General features: G+C 41.6%; 1 protein-coding gene across 3 annotated transcripts in view; it reads left to right on the top strand.

The window, feature by feature from the left end:
- The window catches only part of LOC131246344 (CMP-sialic acid transporter 5-like), a 49,224-nt gene extending 32,628 nt beyond the window's left edge, over nt 1-16,596 (top strand). For all 3 annotated transcript variants that reach the window (XM_058246370.1, XM_058246369.1, XM_058246368.1), the window contains exons 12-17: nt 4,696-4,803; nt 4,914-5,047; nt 5,129-5,205; nt 5,913-5,961; nt 6,067-6,130; nt 16,070-16,596. In XM_058246370.1, the coding sequence (XP_058102353.1) occupies nt 4,696-4,803; nt 4,914-5,047; nt 5,129-5,205; nt 5,913-5,961; nt 6,067-6,117 (419 nt within the window). In that variant the 3' untranslated portion in view covers nt 6,118-6,130; nt 16,070-16,596. The remainder of the gene's footprint in view (nt 1-4,695; nt 4,804-4,913; nt 5,048-5,128; nt 5,206-5,912; nt 5,962-6,066; nt 6,131-16,069) is intronic.
- Nucleotides 16,597-20,132: the final 3,536 nt, after the last annotated feature.

Genomic DNA, 20,132 nt, shown 5'->3' with positions numbered 1-20,132 from the left:
GTCCCAAGCATGGTAATGAAATTCATACAATCATGGCTCCCACTAATCTTCCTGTTTCGTCCGAAGACCATCGTCCTCTCAAATCTCCTTCTTTAGTTTCTAATGAAGGCGGCTTACACATCGTTCTTCACAAGAATATACATTCTTGCACAGTTGCATTTGACATCCTATTTCTCATTTTGTTTTCTTTGCTAGTTTATCTCCTTCATTTCGCAAATTTGCTTTGTCCTTCTCTTTTTGTCTATACTTCATTCTTTTTAGGAAGCTCTCAGTCACGATGGATGGAAATGAGTAATGGAAGATGAGATGGCTGCTCTTCATCATAATCAAACTTGGACTCAACTAACTTACCTACTTGAAAATATGCGGTTGGATGTTAATGGTTGAATATAGTAAGTACAGTCAGTGTTCGAAATATCAGTATCGCGTTATGCGTCGCATTCGTGGGATACGGATACATATCGGTTATCGCATGAGATATAACGGTTGTATCGTGTAATGTATCGTTGTTGTTGGAAACATGGGGAAACATTGGGAAATTGGTTGAATTTTTCGATGAAACTTCGTTGATTATTAAAAAAGACATCAATACACACTTATAAATCAAAACATTACAAAACACAAGTACACATAATAGGTTTTCTTTGTATGGGATCCTAATCTATGCGTTGTCTAACTGAATTAATGCAAGTATATTCAATGTATATTCATATAATTTATAAATGTAAGAAGACGAGTGGAAACACAAACAATACATTCAAAAGCAAAAGAAGAATCACTAAATTAGGTTACAGACATGTTTGATGTGATGTTTGAACACAGAGATTGCAAATGATTTGGAGAATTGGGAAATTTTGATTTTTTTTTCTTCAATTTTTCACAACTCAACCTATCTCCTCCAAATCTTGAAATCGAAGCTCCAAATTCATGATTTTTTCATGTTCATGAATTTGTAACAATTTGACACTAATTTAACATGATTTACAGAAAATAAGAGCATCGAAATTCGAAAATGCTCACTAGATCAAACATGTGGGATATATCGCACTACTTGTGCATTTCGTATCGCATTGGTGGGATACAAGATATATCGTGGGATATATCGGCCGATATCGTCGATATTTGAAACAGTGAGTACAGTCTTGATAGTTTAGTTGAACATTTAAAGGCTCGGTCGGTTGGTAAAGGATATTCTCAGGCCCCAGGAGTCGACTAATCAGGGACATTTTCTCCTGTGGCAAAGCTTAACTTTGTGTGGGTGGTTATTTCTGTTGCTGCAAATTTGGATTGGCCATATATCAACTTTTGTGAAGAATGCGTTTCTTTCTAGGGATCTTACTGAAGAAATCTATATCGAGATCAACTGCTTGGCTTTGTTGCTCAAGGGGAGTTGGACAAAGTGTATCATCTTAGGAATAGCCTAAAATAATCTTCAAGAGCTTGGTTTGACAAATTCAGTAAAGTGATGTTTGAATATGGGATGCAATGTAGTAAGGCTGAACACTTTGTTTTTATGAGCCGAAGTGAGGCAAGTGTTAAGTGTTGGTAGTGTATGTGGATGATCAGCGACAATGTATGTATTAACAAGTTGGAGACATTTTTACAGTGACACTTCTATACGAAGGACTTGGGCCGTCTTCGATACTTCTTAGGTATAGAGGTAGCAAGATCTAAGGTTAGCATTAATTTGTCGCAGCGAAAATATTCGATGGATTTATTGGCTGAGATAGGTCTTTTGGGAGCCAAGCTAGTTGAAACTCCTATGGACCCAAATCAGAAGCTTAGCATGGACCAGGGATAATTGATTGACGATCCTAGAAAAAATAATTTACTTAACAATCACTTCATAATGTAGGGGCATTTTCACACCGGGCTCGAGTGGGGTGGCCCGTGTGAAGTAGGGGCACACTCGGGGTGGGCGGCCCGTATGAGGTGGGACCCATCTAAAGTAGGCCCCACGAGGGTGGTTTGGCTGAGGGCCTAACCTGGGCTATCAGATAAAGGGACCGATTCACCACCCTCTATCAGTTCGAGCTTTTAGAGCAGGTGGTTAGTTGTCCTACGTCAAAAGTGGTATCAGAGCGGGAGGTCTTGTGTTCGAGACTTCTCATCAGGGGTGATTAACGCAGGGGGCATTTTTACACCGCGCTCGAGTAGAGTGACTTGTGTGAAACAGGGGCAAACTCAGGGTAGGTGGCCTGTGTGAGGCGGGACCCATGTGAAGTGGGGCCCATGAGCGGGTTTGGCCGATGGCCTGACTTGGGTTATGAGATAAAGGGTTTGATTCGCCACGCTCTATCAGTTCGAGCTTTTAGAGCAAGTGGTTAGTTGTCCTGCGTCACTCTACTTGATATCACTTTTCCTATAGGTGTGGTTAGTCAGCTTATGCAGGCTCCTCGTATTTCTTATATGGAAGCTATGTTTTGTATACTTCGCATCTTGAAGGGAGTTCGTGGTCGTGATATTTTGTATAAGTGCAAGAACCATCTTCAAGTAGAAGGGTGTTTAGATGCCGACTGAGTTGATTCTCCATTACTCAAGGCTACTGTTTCTTTGTGGGAGGTAACCTGGTTATGTGGAGAAGTAAGAAGCAAAGTGTGGTGGTTGTTCAAGTGCAGAGGTAGAATATAAGGCAATGACTCATGTTATATGTGAGCTTGTTTGGTTGAAGACATTAATGTGCAAGTTGGGGTTTATGGTTAATGTTCCTATGAAGCTATATTGTGATAATAAAGCTGCAACTCATATTGCCAATAATATGGTTTATCATGAGAGAACCAAACACATCAAAGTTGATTGTCACTTCATAAGAGAGTTGTCAGGAAATTTGTACTTTCACATCTATTGTGAAAGCCTTAATAATAAGATGAGGAGAGGCCAGGATCATCACCTCCCATTGAGCCCCCCCCTCTCTCTCTCTCTCACACTTCTTATATTCCCTATCTTTTTCTTTCTCAATCTCACTAAATAACATCTGTAAATGCCATGGTGGCCACTAATAGGAATGAACAATGTTGGGCTGATTAATTCATCTTTTAATGATTCAGCCAAGTTCTGTGATGGGTCCTTTTCTTTTCTTTTGTTTTTAGAACAAGAAGGGCAAATGAAGTTACATGAATTGCTGACAGAGAAATGGATTTACAGGCATCTCATGGGCCTGGTAAAGTTAATTTTTTGTCAAGATTGGATTTCTGCTTTATCCTTAGCTGGACTCTGAGAAAAGGAGCCCCTCCTGTGGATATGATATGAAAATCCCTTAGAGAATGCCAGTCTCGAAAAATAACAAGTCAATAACTTGCATCCGACTGATTGATGCACAAGCCCCAGCATGCATTTTTAACCTGCATGAAATGTGGTTTCATAGGATACTTGATCTTTTTCTTCAGGAAGACATGCTTGAAAGGTATCTTTCAAAAAAGAAGAAGAAGAAAAAAAGACATGCTGGAGAGGTCACCGGAAACCACCTAATCCTTGAACTCAAGTGGACTGTAGCTGTCTCCAAGGCGAGTCAAAGACTTTGGATAATCAGTGAATCACAATAGCATCCTAACCAAATCATAGGAAAAACTCTGGATTCTGGGCTCAGAGAAACCACAGAGGGAGGTGGGGCATTATCGCAGGAAGAGTAGTCCTTGGTCATCTTGATTACAATGGGAAGAAATGCAAAGAGACGAAGCATGGTCTGCAAGGGAAACAATCCGGATATAACATTACGTAAATGTACAATTTCATGAGAAATATATTCTCATGAGACCGTGCCTAGTAAGTAAAGTGATATGGGATTCTGTGTGTGTGTGCACGTGCGCGTGTGTGAGACAGTGTTTTCATGCCAGATATCATATGAACGATGAGTTCTGGATCTGAATGTGACTATATGTAGGCAGTAAGAATAAGCATGTGCCTTTCCAGCTACTCATGCACAAAATGTCTACCTAAGACGGAAACATCAGTTCACCTACAAAGCCAGTATTCCTTGTTGAAATTACATAACCATCATGTACTTATTACAGCAGCTGATATTCAACCCAATTTGTGATATATTTTCGTACATGGTTACATAGATCCAGTTGAACCATTTGTGCAATATATCTTGTACAAGCAATTAATAGTTTTTAGCCAAAGAAATAATTATTTTTATCAGATTTGGGTTGTTGCTGTTTGCTTCCTCTTGACTAAAACTGAATGGTCCTCAATGCTTCTTCAATGAATGGCTCACATTGCATTGCCTATCAGTAAGGGCCCGTCACAAAAAAGAATGGAGAGGCCCACCCCTGAGAATACAGGAGTCCTTTTGAAACAGTTGATGGAGGTCAATGGTGCATACAGATTATCCATTGAAATTTCTTTGATCAAACATCTTCTGCACACATGCTTTGATGCTTACATTGTGATTGTTGATTTTTTCCTCATCCATTGATTCTATGTGTGCACCTATTATTGTCATGAGTGAACAATTGTATCCCCTTGTTTGGTGAGCTATTTTATATTAATGCTTGCTCCTGTCATCTTCATCTTTTGCACACATGCTTTGATGCCTGCATTGTGATTGTTGATTTTTTCCCCATCAGTTTATTCTTTGCTGCCGCTTCCTGTTCTTACACCTGTATTATTGTTAGGAAAGTAAAATTTTGTTCCCTCCATTTGATGATAAATGTTGTGTTAATGCTTTCTTTCTGTTGTCTTAAATGTCTCTAGGGCCCAGCAGCTTTGATATCCTTCATGGCCACTCAAAGGCTACACTGTTTCTTATATGCAACAATGCAGCACAAGGGATTTTGTCCTCATTTTTCTTCAAATATGCAGGTTACATTACTGTACATTGTGTTTCTTGTGTTACCTTTATATTCTAGCTGTGAAATGTTTTCATATTTCTGTTGTGCCTTCTTAAATTACTACTTGTATGATGTGTACAGACACAATTTTGAAGAAATATTCATCAACTGTTGCAACAATATTTACTGGCATAGCTTCTGCAGCTTTGTTTGGTCATACTCTGACTATAAACTTTATCCTGGGAATCTCTATTGTCTTTATCTCAATGCACCAGGTAATCAGTTTAGTTCAAAATATTCATGTCATCTTCATTTGTCTAGAAATATATACCCTCATGTTTCCTTTTTCTTTTCAGTTCTTCTCACCACTTGCAAAAGTCAAAGATGAACCACAAATCGAGAAGTTAGAAATGATGGGTCAGAATAATCACAGGTCTGTATTTTGTTTTCTTTTGGTGTGAGCACAAGCTTTTTAGAACTGTACTTTTTTGTAGCATGGTACAACTTTTTGGCCGTTATGTAATATAAATGGCCGTTGTGTGAAGAATTTTAGGGCTAGGGTTACATGATTAATCAAAACAAAGATACACTGTACCTAGCATTGGAAGTTAACAATAAACATGTGTGTTAATAATGGCATTTTTTGTTCTATCTATCTAATCTGACACCCGTCTTTGCTGAAATCCTACCCCTGTTTTTTAAACTCTTACCATTCTTTATCGCCATGATTGGGTGATGGTCCCCATCTATAAATTTCTACTTTCCTCTTTTCCCTCAAGTACCTTCTTCAAACCCTACAATGTTTCTTTCCACTTCTACCTCCTTTTATCTCAACATCACCATTGCTCACTCAAAACCCAGCGACTTCACCCCACCATCAGCTCTAGTTCCTAATTTAAATTTTACAATTTGAATGTATTGGCAAATAGTGCTCATGGTTTCTTCTTCTTCTTCTGAAGATTTTACGTTCAAATGCTATTTTAAGCTTTACCACCAGACAGGATAATCTTTTATGCTAACGCTGTTCGCTATGGTGTTCTGATTTATCAGCCTATTATAGTTGAATGCTCCCAGATTTTGCTGGTTCCTATGTAACCTTGCCAATGTTTATCTCCACTGATATGGGGTGCTTCTTCTCAGGTCAAATGATTCATCTTTCATAGATATGGCGGCTGGAGCAACTGAGGATGTGAGAGACATTTCTTACATACACTTTTAGTAAATTGGTTAAATAGTTGTCATTTCTGAATGCATCTTCTCTTCTTCTTCTTCTTTTTCCACCCAATCTTTTCAGGCTAGCCATCGTGTCGGAACTGGTGACCGAGAACCACTTCTCCCCAAATGATGTTATTCTTGAGGTACGCTAATGCACCTGAATTCTTTCTTAATAGGAGAATGCATCAAATGCTCGTTTTATTTTATTTCATTGTTTACTGCACATCAACAAGCATATATTAGATATAGGAACTGATGTCTCCTAATGTCTAAAAATACAATTTATTACTTGACTTCATCCTGGTGTGGATGAAGCCGGAAGCCGCAGGCATTACATGGTATGCGGACCTTGTAAAAAAATCCCAGCACTCAAAAAAACTTGGTAACCTCAAAATAATTCAACTCTACAAGATCTGAAAATATTATGGTTGGGGATCTGAGAATCCCCATCCAGGACTTCAAAGTTGAAAGATTGGATTACCATGTGAGGCTTTCAAAGTCAATCTTTTGACTACTGACCCACTTTTCGAGTCAACTCGGACTCTTGCCTCATTGTGGCCAAGTGGGGCCCTGAGAATTTTTAAACCTTTAGGAATATCTGAGCTTCTGCCCATCAAAAAAATAAATTAATCTAAACTTCCTATATAGTTTTGTAATCATCCGGATGGTACCCATGACTTCTGACCCTAATGCAAAAGCACATTTGGTTTTTTGTACTCAATTCATATGGCATTGTTGCTGTATTTTTGAACAGTAGATGCTAAGAATTAAGCATCCACAGCTTGTCGAGGGAATATTTGTGCTACTCTCTCTCTTTCTCTCTCTTTGTCCCTCTCTCCTGCTTGTTGGTAAGCTCTCGGTGATTTTTTTTTTTTTTCCAGAAATAGAAAGTTAGAAAAAAATCTTCTTCTTTTTCTTGGTAAGTTTTCTGTGATGTTTTAAAAAAAAAAAAAAAAAAAAAATCAGAAATAGAGAAGTACCTGGTGTGTATAAGGATCTGTGACAGCCTTATGAGAGCAGATGGGGTGTTGTTATGCCATCATTGATGGTACATCTCCAACTTCAAGTGACGATCAAGCTCCTCAATGGCTCCAAGGGGAGTTAATGCACCTGCAGTGGGTGGTAATTCAGTATGGCAGATTACCACCGTCAAAGTTGATGGTGAAACTATTTGGTTTGGTCCAAATCAGCCTGTATGATTATTAGTGGTCAGTAGAAGTTTAGATTATTTAGATTGGACAATTAAGGAGCCAGCTGAAGGTGATACTAGTTATGCTAATTTGGAGGCTGAATATATGACTCTAAAATTAGCGAAATGTGTTGTGAAATGGCCAACACAGTGAGTGATGGGATAAGAGACAGTAAGACCTAACTCAGCCAATAAGTTTTCAACCAAAGGAGTCACAGACACCGTATGCTATTGCCTGGTACTCTGCTTCAGCACTAGAGAGGGTCACAACAAATTGCCACCAACCAAATTGCAGTAAAATGAACTGATTCCATGGTGCGGTTCGCAAGTGACAACGAAGGTGGAGATCGGAGAAGAATAGACGAGCCAGGCGAAATCGCGATCGGAGAAGTCGATGGGGAATGGAAACAGATTCAGTGTTCTGGACTTAAACGGTCTCAAAAGGGTAAGGGAAGAGGGAAATATACTTCATACCCAACTATTTTTGTAAGGGGTTATCTAGAAGGTTGGTTCCCAATCAACCTGTCGAGAATCTTCAGCCGGGCGGGAGCCGTCATGGATGTTGCCATGCCCAGAGACAAAGCAAACGGCAGATTCCGAGGATTTGCACTCGTCCGTATGAGCAGCGAGGCAGAGTTGGCTAGAGTTGTTGAATTGCTTCATGGAGTAAGTTTCGGTGGACAGAAGTTGTTGGTGCAACGGGCATGTTTTGGGCCCGAATAGGATAAATCTCAGTCCAGATCCGCCGGTACTTCTATCCTGAAGTGGCCTCCTCCCCAAACTCCAGTTTCAGCTTCCCAGAATCAGGGTCTATCTTTTAAAGAAGTTCTTATAAATTCCTCTAGAGCCTCCTCTCCCCAACAAGCACAGAAAAAGATCTCAGGAGATATAGGTGATACCTATCAGGCTGATAAAGTAATCCAGGATGCTGCTGTGGATAAGCACCTCTCGTACGATATTCGCATTGCTCAGGATCGCTTTGAACGATCAAAATCTGAATTGCAAAATACTATAGTAATTTCTACAAAGCACGATGCCTCTATTCCCCAGGTACGAAGATGGATTGAAGAGTGTTGTGGTATACAACCCAGATTTTACACCATTAGACCCATTGGTTACGACGATCTCTGGATCAATGTCAGCCCGGTGGGTTAATTCGGATACTTTCCTCATCACAGGAGTGCTTCATACGGATGAGCCGGTTAAAAAAGTCTAAATATGGGAAGAATACTCCATGTTCGGAAAGGAATCTGTGTGGATTCTTATATGGGGAATTCCGTTGGAGCTCTGGTATGATGATTTTTTCATCCAAGCTTCATCGGTTCTGGGTTTCCTCATCGAGCTGGACCCAAAGACAAAGATAGGCGCAGAAATGGCAGGGATTCGGATGCGCATTCAAAGAAGAAAAAGGGATCCTCTTCCATCTCAAATCAAGGTTGCGGTGGAAGAAAGGGTCATTGTCCTCCCTGTTCAACTGGAAACGGATGGCGAATCTTACCCCTGGTGGGGGGATTATTGGAAAATAAAGGAAAAGATTCACGAAGACACAACAGATCGGTTTGTGGAAGGAGTACAGGTTCAGTACACTTGCGAACCACGGAAGCATTTCCGATTCCCGCCAGTTCATAGCCATCATTATCCAAACCCGATCCAAGCTTCGGAGGCAACATGTGGCTCTGATCAGGACTGCTCATGGAAAATTCGGTTAGCACACGCGCGTCCTTTTGCGACTCGTCCTCTCGATGGGGAGGTTATTTCTCATCTCGTCGACATGCGTCCCCACCTGCCGCACCTTGAGACGCGCGTTTCTCATTTGGAGAACCAACGTCCGACATGCGTCTCCTTCTCTCTTGCACGAATCCTTCACGGATCCTCTTCTTCGCCCTCGGGCCACACGCGCGCTCTCTCGACAGCCGCAACATTTAATGAAGGCGACGGTTCCCATCACCCCAGTGAGACGCGTGTCCTCTTGATTGCTGCGACATTGAATGTAGGCAACGTTTCCCATCACCTCAATGAGACGCGTGTCCTCTCGACAGCTGCAACATTTAATGCAGGCGATGTCCCCTTTCACTCCAGTGAGACACGTATCCTGCTGATAGCCCCACTTGCAGCCGAAAACGTTCTCCCTCCTCCCTGTATGGCGACACGTGGATCATCGTGCGGCGCGATATCACTCCCCTCCGTTTTCCAAGGCAATAGCGTCCTCGAGACGTTATCGTGTGCAGCAACGTCGACTCCACATCATCATTGCAATAACTCCCTCTCATCCATCATCTCTACCGCCGATGAGGCCCTCCCACGTGTCATCTCTAACGATCCTGATCCCGCTCCATTGCACCATGTTCAATCCCAATTACCTTCTCCCAACCCCCACAATCCCTTAACCAGTCCCTACCACCCGACCTTCAAATCATGCCATTCCCTTCCCCTCACCTCGACGAAGCCTCGCCTCGCCTCTCCTGGACCTGCCAGGGAGCCATAGTCTTCTGGGCTACGACTCTACCACGACTTTCGATCACGGCTCTTGGCTATCTGATAACCCCCCCCCCCCCCCGAGAACATGTTAGCCTACTTGTTTCAGGAAGATTTGATCAAAGGGATTATCGAAGCCGAACCTCTTCAGGCGCGAATGGGTCCCTCAACAGATCAGGTGGATGAAGGTGACAAGAAGCAGAAAGAGATTCAGATTAGAACTCGATTGAGGAAGAAAATTCCGAATAAGAAATGGATTCAAGATGCTATCGGGCATATCGGAATAGCCGTAGGACTCTCATTTGGTGACCACCCAGAAGATTTCGTCGCTCTTTTCCAATGTGTAGAAGCCCGCGGTAGGCCCCTCCCAGTGTCGAGATCGCCTAAAAGGCGGTCATCTAAATCCATCGCCAACAGGGATCTTCAGTCTAATGGTGAGGTTTCTCGAATTATTCAAGGTTCCAACAACATAAAAGATTACCAGGGCACACGGGGCAGTATGGCTAATTTATGAAGATTGTTTCTTGGAACGTCAGGGGTTTAGGGTCAAAGCAGAAGCTGAGACTTATTAAACTTACATGTTTGAAGTATCAGCTGGATGTTATTTGTCTTCAGGAGACCAAAGTGTCCACTTTCAGTGACCAACTCATGGGAACCATCTGGAAATCGAAGGATATCAACTGGGAGTCTCTGGACGCGATCGGCAGTGTTGGCGGAATCCTGGTGGGGTGGAATTCCGTCCAATGGGAGCTCATTTCAGCATGGCGCGGTTTATTCTCGGTGTCAGTAATCCTAAAAGATAAAGCTTCTGATTTCAATTGTTTCGTATCCACAGTTTACGGCCCAATTTTTGACAACATATGATTGGATTTCTGGGACGAACTCAGCAGAAACAGATCGCAATTCTCTGGGCCATCCCGTTTCGTTGGAGATTTCAATGTGATCAAATCGCCCGATGAAAATCTCACAGTAATAGGACTTCCCCTGCCATGAGATCTTTCTCCTCCTGGATCGACAATGAAGAGCTTGTGGATCTCCCCCTCCTTGGCTCTCGTTTCATGTGGTCTAATGGTCGTGCGACTCCGACGTTATCCAGACTTGACAGATTTCTTCTCTCCCTTGAATGGCTGCATGCCTTTCCCTTAGTCTCCCAATTTGCTCTCCCGAGAACAACCTCAGATCACTGTCCGATCCTTCTTTCCGCTGAGGAGATTGATTGGGGCCCGAAACCTTTCCGGTTCGATGCATCCTGGTTGAAAATCGCTGATTTCCGAAAATTGATTGCAGATTGGTGGGGGGAATTCAGTATCAAAGGCTTTGCTGGCTTCAGATTATGTTCTAAGCTCAAGATGCTGAAAGCCAAGATAAATCAGTGGAAGACCCAAACTCTCTTCTTAAGACAGAATGAAACTGCAAACTTCTTCTCTTCCCTGCAGCAAATTGACGCGGAAATTGAAGGTGGTAACTCGTTCCTTGATACTCTGGCCAGAAGAATTTCTATTATTCAGGCTTTGTCAGCGAGATCTCTTGAAGACGAAATATCATGGAAACAAAAAGCTCGGGCGAGGTGGATTAAGGGTGACAGAAATTCGAAATATTTCCATAATTTGGCCAGTATGCATGCCAGATTTAATAGGATTGGCAGTATTGTGATTGATGGTAGACGGGTGGAAGAAAAAGAAGAGATCGTTGATGCTGCAATTTGCCATTTCAGATCCCTTCTCAGCTCAGCCCATCATAGACGCCTTGGGATAGATGATCTCCACCTCAATTCCTTATTGGTTGAATATGCCTCCTCCCTTGAAGCCCCCTTCTCCTCCGAAGAAGTCAAGCTGGCCATCGACGCGCTTGGGGGAGAAAAAGCCCCGGGACCTGATGGATTCCCCATTCTTTTTTTCCAAACTTTTTGGGAGGTTTTCCAATTCAATGTGATGGATTTTTTTCTCGAATTCCACAATAGAGCCAGACTATCTGCAAATCTCGGAGCCACATTCATTGCCCTCATTCCCAAATTTTAAGGGGCCGTGTCCTTTAAGGATTTTCGTCCGATCAGCCTGCTGGGTGGTCCATACAAGATTTTGGCAAAAGTATTAGCCACTCGCTTGTCAAAATACATCAGCAATATTATTTCTGGCAATCAATGCGCTTTTATTCCTGGGAGGCAGATCATGGACGGTGCGCTTATTGCAAATGAATGTATTGATGCTGCTCACAGATCGGGTCGCAAATTCATCGGCTGCAAGTTAGATATTGAAAAAGCGTATGACCATGTGGATTGGGAATTCCTAAACCTCTTGCTACTTAGAATGGGTTTCGGGTCGCTTTGGAGAAGATGGATTGGGGAATGTATCTCTTCTGCCCATTTCTCATTTATCCTAAACGGCTCCCCTTTTGGTTTCTTCAACAACTCTCGCGGTTTGCACCAAGGGGACCCCCTCTCCCCTTGTCTTTTCCTTATTGTCGGCGGGGCCTTCTCTAAAATGCTCCATCAAGGGCAGGAAGCTGGGATCTTAGCCGGTATTCCCATCCAGGGTCTCTCTACCCCCATTTCTCACATTCAATTTGTTGATGACACTCTGATTTTCAGCGACGCTTCTCTGGATAAAATCAGCAATCTCCGCACTTCCATTCTCTGCTTTGAGTTCGTTTCGGGTTTATTTGTCAACCTCGCTAAATCCAAGATTTTTGGCATAAATTTGGAAAGACGAAATCTTTAGATGGGCAGATTTCTTCGGCTGTTCTGCGAGCTCCCTCCCTTCCACGTTTATTGGTCTTCCACTGTGTATTGGTGCCCCTCCTAAATTAGCCTGAGACAAGGTTATTTCTAGATTTGATTCCTTTTTGGCTGAATGGAAATGTCGCTTTCTCTCTTTCGGCGGTCGCATAACACTTATAAAGGCGGTTCGCTCGAATCTCCCCACCTACTTCATGTCTCTATTCGAATGTCCTCCTTCAGTTCTTAAGACTATTGAGCACAAAAGAATAGACTTTCTCTGGCATAACAAGGGAGAGAAGAATAAATTCCATTTGGTGGAGTGGAAATCCGTGTGCAAGCATTACAATCAAGGTGGGACAGGTATAAAAAATTTGAAGCTCATGAACAGGGCTTTGCTAGGCAAATGGATTTGGCGTCTAGGAACTGAAGCCAATAGCTTGTGGAACAAAGTGATAAAAGGCAAATACGGCCAATCAATTGGTGGTTGGTGGTCAAACGTTTCTTCTCGATATAAGGCGTCAGCAATGTGGAGAGAGATCATTTCCACTCAGGATCAGGTCCTGCAAGGGGTGGAATTTCAACTTGGTAAGGGTTCAAACATTCGGTTTTGGAAAGATTGTTGGGTGGAGAACATTCCGCTTAGAGACAAATTCCCCTTAATTTTTTCTCTAACTCCAAACCCAGATATCATGGTTGCTGATTGCTACTCTATTGTTGCCGGAAAGTTGGTGTGGTTTGTGGATTGTAGGAGAAACTTACAAGACTGGGAGATCCATCAGTTTGTGGACCTCCTGGAGTGCATCTATAGGGCTCAACCCAACCCTCATATCGATGATGCGCTTCTCTGGACAATGGATAAGACCAGAAAATTCTCCGTCCATTCTTTCTATTTGCTGCTGGACCAATTTCACATTGCCGCTGATCATCACTCCTCTCAAGTCTGGAAATTCCCGGCTCCCCCCAAGTTTATTGCGTTCAGTTGGCTGGTCATTTTGAAAAAAATCCTGATGGTGGATAATCTTAGGAAGAGAGGGATGTGCTTAGTGAACATCTGCTTGTGCTGCATGAACGAGGAGGAGACGGTGGACCATTTGTTGCTTCATTGCCCTTTCATTTAATCCATTTGGGCCGATTTTCGGGTTCGTTTTAAAGTCAGTCGGTGCCCTCCTGCTTGTGCCTCTTCCCTTTTCACGGATTGGATTGGGGTGAAGCTTGGAAAGAATCAATCCATCCTGTGGAGAATGGCCCTCCTCGCCATTTGGTGGTGCGTTTGGAAGGAAAGGAACGGCAGATGTTTTCGGGACTCTTCTAATTCTGCTGCTTCGGTGTTATTTAGGGCTAAAACGCTAATTATAGAATGGGCCACCCATGTTGAATCCATGAAGGATTCCGATCTTTTGTTTCTTGGTTTGTAGTCTTAGTCTGCTATCTCAGCAGCTTTGACTGCTGCTTTTGTTTCCCATCTTTGTTCCTTTCTTTTAATAAAATCTCGTTATCTTTCAAAAAAATGAAAAAAAATAAAAATGCAGTAAAATGAAGTAGATTGACAATCAAAAGCGAAGCAACCCAATCTGGCCAATATTAGCCTCAATTTGAGGATGGTGATGTTTGGAATAGAGAATTCCTGGTCTTAGGGAGCCTTTCAGGAATTTCAACATACAACAGAAGACATCTAGATGACAACGGGCCTCATGTAGGATGCAAATTGCTACTCCGATGACAAGAATGCGATCACAATCTTAATAAAAAATAAAATATTATTAAAAAAGGTATTTTAGTCATATACTTAATATGTTTGGTTGACTTTTTGATGAAGTGTATCAAAGAAGTATGGAAATTTTTGGAGTATTGGTTAAATATTGGTCGTCGTCGTCATCGTCACTTTTTCCCAGCTAATTGTGGTAGGTTTCACAGATCCGATTTCAGAAATAATTCCAAAGGCCCCATCCTCCGTAAGTTTACAGCAATCCATATGCATCTTATCAGCTTGATGCGAGTGCTTTTAGATCTTCCCCCCATTCTCACTTTCAGGCCCCAATCAAAGTTCACAACCTTGCTGGGGACATGTTCGGCTTTTGTTGCACGTGGCTGAACTATTTCAATAGGAGTCTATTTTATCTTTTACTAGGCTACTTTTAGGTTGCTTTATAATGCCCCATTCTCGATTTTGTCTTCTACCCATGTTGCCTCTTTGACTCATATGCCACACTTGGTCAAATAGTCTGTAATCACATGGTGGAGCCATATCTTCACTTCATCCACAAACATCCTTGTTAATGAAATGAGCCACTTAGAGGAATCTCCCAGCCGTTGATTTTAATTAAAGCCTCACCTCAATAACTACCACTACCAAAGTTGTGTTCCAAATACTGTCTTGGTGCTAATTGTTAGAACTCTAGACTCTAGGCCTCCCTCCGACCCAAAAGTATGATATTAACACCCTTTTTGTTCTTTAAACATGCCCATTCGCAAACAAGATGGACCAAAGACCTCTTCCTCAATCTGGTGGCTAACTCATCCATTCTAGGTTACTCTCAGGAGTTTCAACTCCCGGTCAAGGGTTCGAGTACCCATAGGTGGTGAAATTCCACCAGCGTGAGCGTGTGGGGTGTGTGTGCGTGTGTAAAAAAAAAAAAAAAAAAAAAACTCATCCATACTAGGTGCAACAAGCCAACAAATCCACCAGTGATGAAGAGCCATAGTACAAGGAACTAGTACAAGGAACTCATCAAGCCATAGTACAAGGAACTCCACCTGGATGAAGAGCCATAGTACAAGGAACTCATCAAGCATCGTTGACATCTCCCTCAGACCCTCTTCCTCAACACCCACTACATGCCATCCTAGGTACTCTAGATCACATGATTTCTCCATATCCATTACAAACTCACTTGCAGGTTCTTCCTTTTTATAAATTTTCACACTGTCTAAGAAAATAGCGTTAATCATTGATCTCCTTGTGAAGCCAAGCTGATTCTCTTATGTCCTCGTAGTCTTTTCTCCACCACCCTATTCGATATTAAAATAAAACTTGAATATTCCTAGATTTGTATTGCTTCATGATATATATTTTTTTAAAAAATAAATAGGACTTGGTTTTGAGACCAATCCCATAAGTGAAATCACACTAGTACAGTTGATTATGTTACTTTTGGAAGGTAATTCTGTTATCCAATATCAATTTTGAAGTATTAAGGTACCTATAAATTTCCCTATTCTAAAATAGTAAGATGCAGAAGTAATGGGTAATTTGCTGTTAACCTGTGTTCTAGTGCTTTTGATTTTCAAGTGGAAGTAGAGGTTGAAGCTTTTGACTGATGTAATTGCATTTTTGCTTACAAATGATGTTACTCCACGACTAACCGGTTCTCTGTGACCTGGCCTGTTTCGGTGTGTGGTCTGGTGCCAAACGGTCCAACCATTCTGTCCTTTCTGGGTTTTAAAACCCAGATTTTAATAATTTTGCAACACAGATCTAACTAAGCTGAAATGTATTCATCCTCATTGACAAATCTTTTGTTTCAAGATTTTTGGTACAAATGGACCCTTGAGTATTTGGATCAATCAAAAGTTTAGTGTTTTGGGAATAGTACGTCTTTTTCCTGTTCTGTCAAATACTGAAAATTTTGTACATTTTCTTATGCTTTATGTTGATTCGTTCCTGACACTTGCAAACAATTTACTCTTTCTACTTTGCTACAGGGAATGTTTGCAAGGAGATTCTTTTGGCCGGTGGACTTCGTTTTGCTATTTAGACATGAGCCAGTTCTCACTAAAATTAATAAAATAAGATGAGTAGAAAAGAAGAGAAGAAAAAGTTTTTTAAAAAAATGAAGATATTTTTTCCCCACTTTTTTTTTTGGGTCCCGTTCCTCCCTTTGGCATTCTTACACTTATACTGTAACTTCTGGTAAGAGAGTCAAAGGAGAAGAGAGCAAGAGCATTGGTTTTTGTAATGTAAGAAACGGATTTGAGAGCTGCTGTCAGCTGTATCCATTCGAAGGGCAGAAAAGTTCCTGTTTCCCCGCCTTAAAATGCATATGCAGACGAGGTACTGTTGCTGTGTATTTCATTTCTAGTAAAAAAGAAGAAGGAAGAAGCAATCTCCTCATTTCCTTTTTAACTCAAATGATGTTGTATCCTTTTGTTCTGGTTCCTTGGACATTGATACACATTTTAGTAATTCTGTCTTTCCGTATTATTATTTAACAGCAGATGTTACTTGTCCAGTGCCCTGATCTGTACATGGCATGTTTTATTAGTTAGGTAATCGATATCATTCTCCTGATGGGCCTTCTTGATGTGGACGCGCCATGGTAGAAAATTTGCATGAACATTCATGCAGGTTTAATCAACAGGAATTGGCAAAAATACAGTGTGGACGAGTAGAGCCCCTCCCCTCGTATTGCAGGTTCTAGTTTTTCAGTGGACATTCTGAATTGGTTATTTTCAAGTTGTCAGATCAGTGCACCATCTTCTTACTTATGGGGACCATAGTTGGTCTATCCAAGCCATTGATCTGATGGCCCCCATCATGGATGGGCCATGTACAGAAGATTTCAATTGGTAATAACATGGTTAAGGAATAACATTCAAATGAGAAGAAGAAAGATTTAATGGCTCGGATCTTCCATTTGGGCGCATAGTCCATCAGATTAATGGCTTGTATGTACAATTGCCATTTATATTTTTAAAACGCTGCCTTGAGATTTAAGAAATAAATACCAAGCCAAAAATGAAAAAAGCAAATTTGAAATTTTAAACGTGTTTGCCTGCTTCACACGATATTCAGTATGTTCCGCTTTTTTTTTTTTTTTTTCCCGGTTTGTACATGGAGACCGCATTTTCACTGATATGCTAGGGCCCACCCTAGAATGAAAGGTCTAATTTCAATAATACAGAGAGACCAAATATTCAATGGCTTTGATTTCAGATCTGGGAGCCGAAACTAAGTGGAGGAATGCAATTTGCAATTCAAGCACGCCAACGCAACCTTTTTAGCCGTTCACCATTCCAGTCACAACCATAAACTCCCAAGCCCGTGGTATGGGGGGAGCGGATTAGGTGAGACCCCCGGGTCCACCGAGGTGGATGGGACCCCTCACTGTGGGGCTCACAGTGATGTACGTGCCTTAAAATCCACACCGTCCAACCGTTTCAAAAGCTCATTTTAGGGCATGATCTCAGAAAAATGAAGCAGATCCAAATCTTAAGTGGACAATAACACATGAAACAGTAGTGATTCAATCCCCACCATTAAAAACTTAATTGGGGCCATCGGAATATTTATTTGCCATCTAACCTATTGATAAGGTCACAAAGATCTGGATGAAGAGACCACATAATATCGGCTTGTTCCAAAACTTTTGTAGCACAAGATAAGTTTTTAATGATTGATTACCCCTGTTTCCTGTATTATGGTCCACTCGAGATTTGGAACTGCTTCATTTTTTGGATCATGCCCTAAAATGAGCTTTCAAAACGGATGGACGGCATGGATGTATTCACATACATCACAGTGGGCCCCGAAGTTCAGGGGTCCCAACCACCTGGAGGGATCCAGGGTCTCACCTAATCCGCTCCCTAGGTGTGGTTGGTCAACTTATTAGGTGGGCCATAATTTACAAAGAAACTGTTGATAACCAAATGTCAACATGCACGTATCCCTCACCAAGGGAAACAGTTTATTATTATCACACGCATTGGATTACACCTTTTCCAATGGTTTGATACAGATGAAGACCTCAAAGCTGGTTGATTCGGATTATCTCTATACACCACGGTAAAAGTCGACCTAAACCCAGGTGACACTTATTTTGAGTACCATGGAAATGGAAAATCGAACTCACTCGCAATCCTCTTTTTGGACCTTAACGTAAGATCCTGTGCTACCACAAATGTGTTATTGATGTCTTAAATCTGTAAGCAACAGGTTTGTTGATACCATCGACAGGCCGGTTGATGCCATCGAGCAGAGGTCGATGTCATCGATAAGTGCTTGATGCTATTAGAAAAATTCAGAAAAATTTGTTGGTTGCTGGAACGGTTTGGTATTGCTACTCAATGCCATCGAAGGTGTTCGATGCTATCGACAAATCTTTGAGAGTCATCGAGCGCACATAGAATTACATAAGTGTAGAATTTATTTTTTTATATTCTAGTTGTAATACTTTATATATCGGGTATAATTAACATTTGATACCAGAAGCACTTTAGGCTTTTTAATTCGTTCCTAAAGGTTGCAAGGCAAAGTATATATAACACAAACATTGTAGTGGGTCCCATGGATCCTCGGGTGATAAGAAAGCCAAATAACCTAGGCTACTGGCAAGTCAAAAATGCTCCTCAGACATTGCATAAGAGATTTAAGTAGTTTATCTGTCATTCAGCTAAGCCATGTGTATATTTGAAGAGTAATCATCATTTGTAACCGGTGCAAAACAATGAAACGAGTCTAGTCCACAATAGTTTGGTTCTCATAATAAATATGCATAAATACATTCATATATACATGTGTGTACAGACTAACACACACATATATAGATAGATAGATAGATAGAAAGAGAGATGCTCGCCCTCGCACCCATTTCGCAGCTCATTTCATGCGCACCTTGCCGTGAGCCGTCGAATTTGAGTGATGGTCTAGATTAAGTCAAGAGTAGCATCACACACACGAATACAGGGAAACTGTATGGTCGAGCTATGTGGGCCCCAACATGATCTATGTTGGACGATGTGCATTTGTGGGTCTCCACTAGGTTATGTGATTTGCCAAAAATCAGCCATACCAAAACTCAAGTGGGTCATGCCATATGAAACCATGTGAAATCATGCCTAAAACATCTAAAAACACTTGCTGGAACCCACATAAGTTTTGGATAGGTTGAAACTTGGAATGACCCTTCATCCAAGTGGGACACATAATAGATCGGCTGGATGTGTGAACCACATCTCAATGAGTCCTATAAACGGTCATGAAGGTTATGATGGGTGGGTATTTACTCTCGATCGAAGTCTATGATGTGGCCCACATAAGTCATGAATTTGCCCCGTTTTTAGGCCTGTGTCCCACCGCGGATGGGTGCATTTGACTGATGAAGTGGATGTTTGACATAGATTATCGTGGGGCCCACAGAGCTCCACCTTAGGGGAAGCATCCTATGAGGTCGACTCCACAGTACCATTTCCCGTACATGTGTGTTTGTATATCTGTATATACTTGAATTTTCGGTGCAAAAGTTTGCAATGGGAAAGTTTCCATACGGTTGAGCTCATGGGAATCATGATGTTTGTCGAACATCTACCCCATCAGTCAGATGCACCATTCCATGGTGGGCCTGGGGCTTATAAATCAAGTCAATTTGTGACTTGTGTGGGCCACACCACTTACAAAAGTTGAGAGGGGTTACCCTCCATTAAAATGTTCATAATCATTTTTTAGGCCCATCGAGATTTGGTTCACAAATCCAGCCCATCCATTATGTGTGTCCCACTTGGATGAGGGGTCAGACCAAGTTTCAGATGCATTCAAATTTCAGGTGGGCCCTACCAAGTGCTTTTATATATTTTAGGCATGTCTTCACGTAATTTTAGATGGTATGGCTCACCTGAGTTCTGTATACGGCTGATTTTTGGGATATCCCATAATTTAAAAGGGACCCATCAAATGCACAATGTTGATGTTTGATATACATCATGGTGGGGCCCACACAGCTCAACCTCATGGGGAGTTCCCATGAGCTTGACCCTATAGAACCTTTTCCCA

This window comes from Magnolia sinica, chromosome 5 (genome assembly GCF_029962835.1).
Source record: "Magnolia sinica isolate HGM2019 chromosome 5, MsV1, whole genome shotgun sequence".
NCBI lineage: Eukaryota > Viridiplantae > Streptophyta > Magnoliopsida > Magnoliales > Magnoliaceae > Magnolia > Magnolia sinica.
Note: the sequence above shows the minus strand (reverse complement) of the source record. Positions and strands in the feature narration are given on the sequence as shown.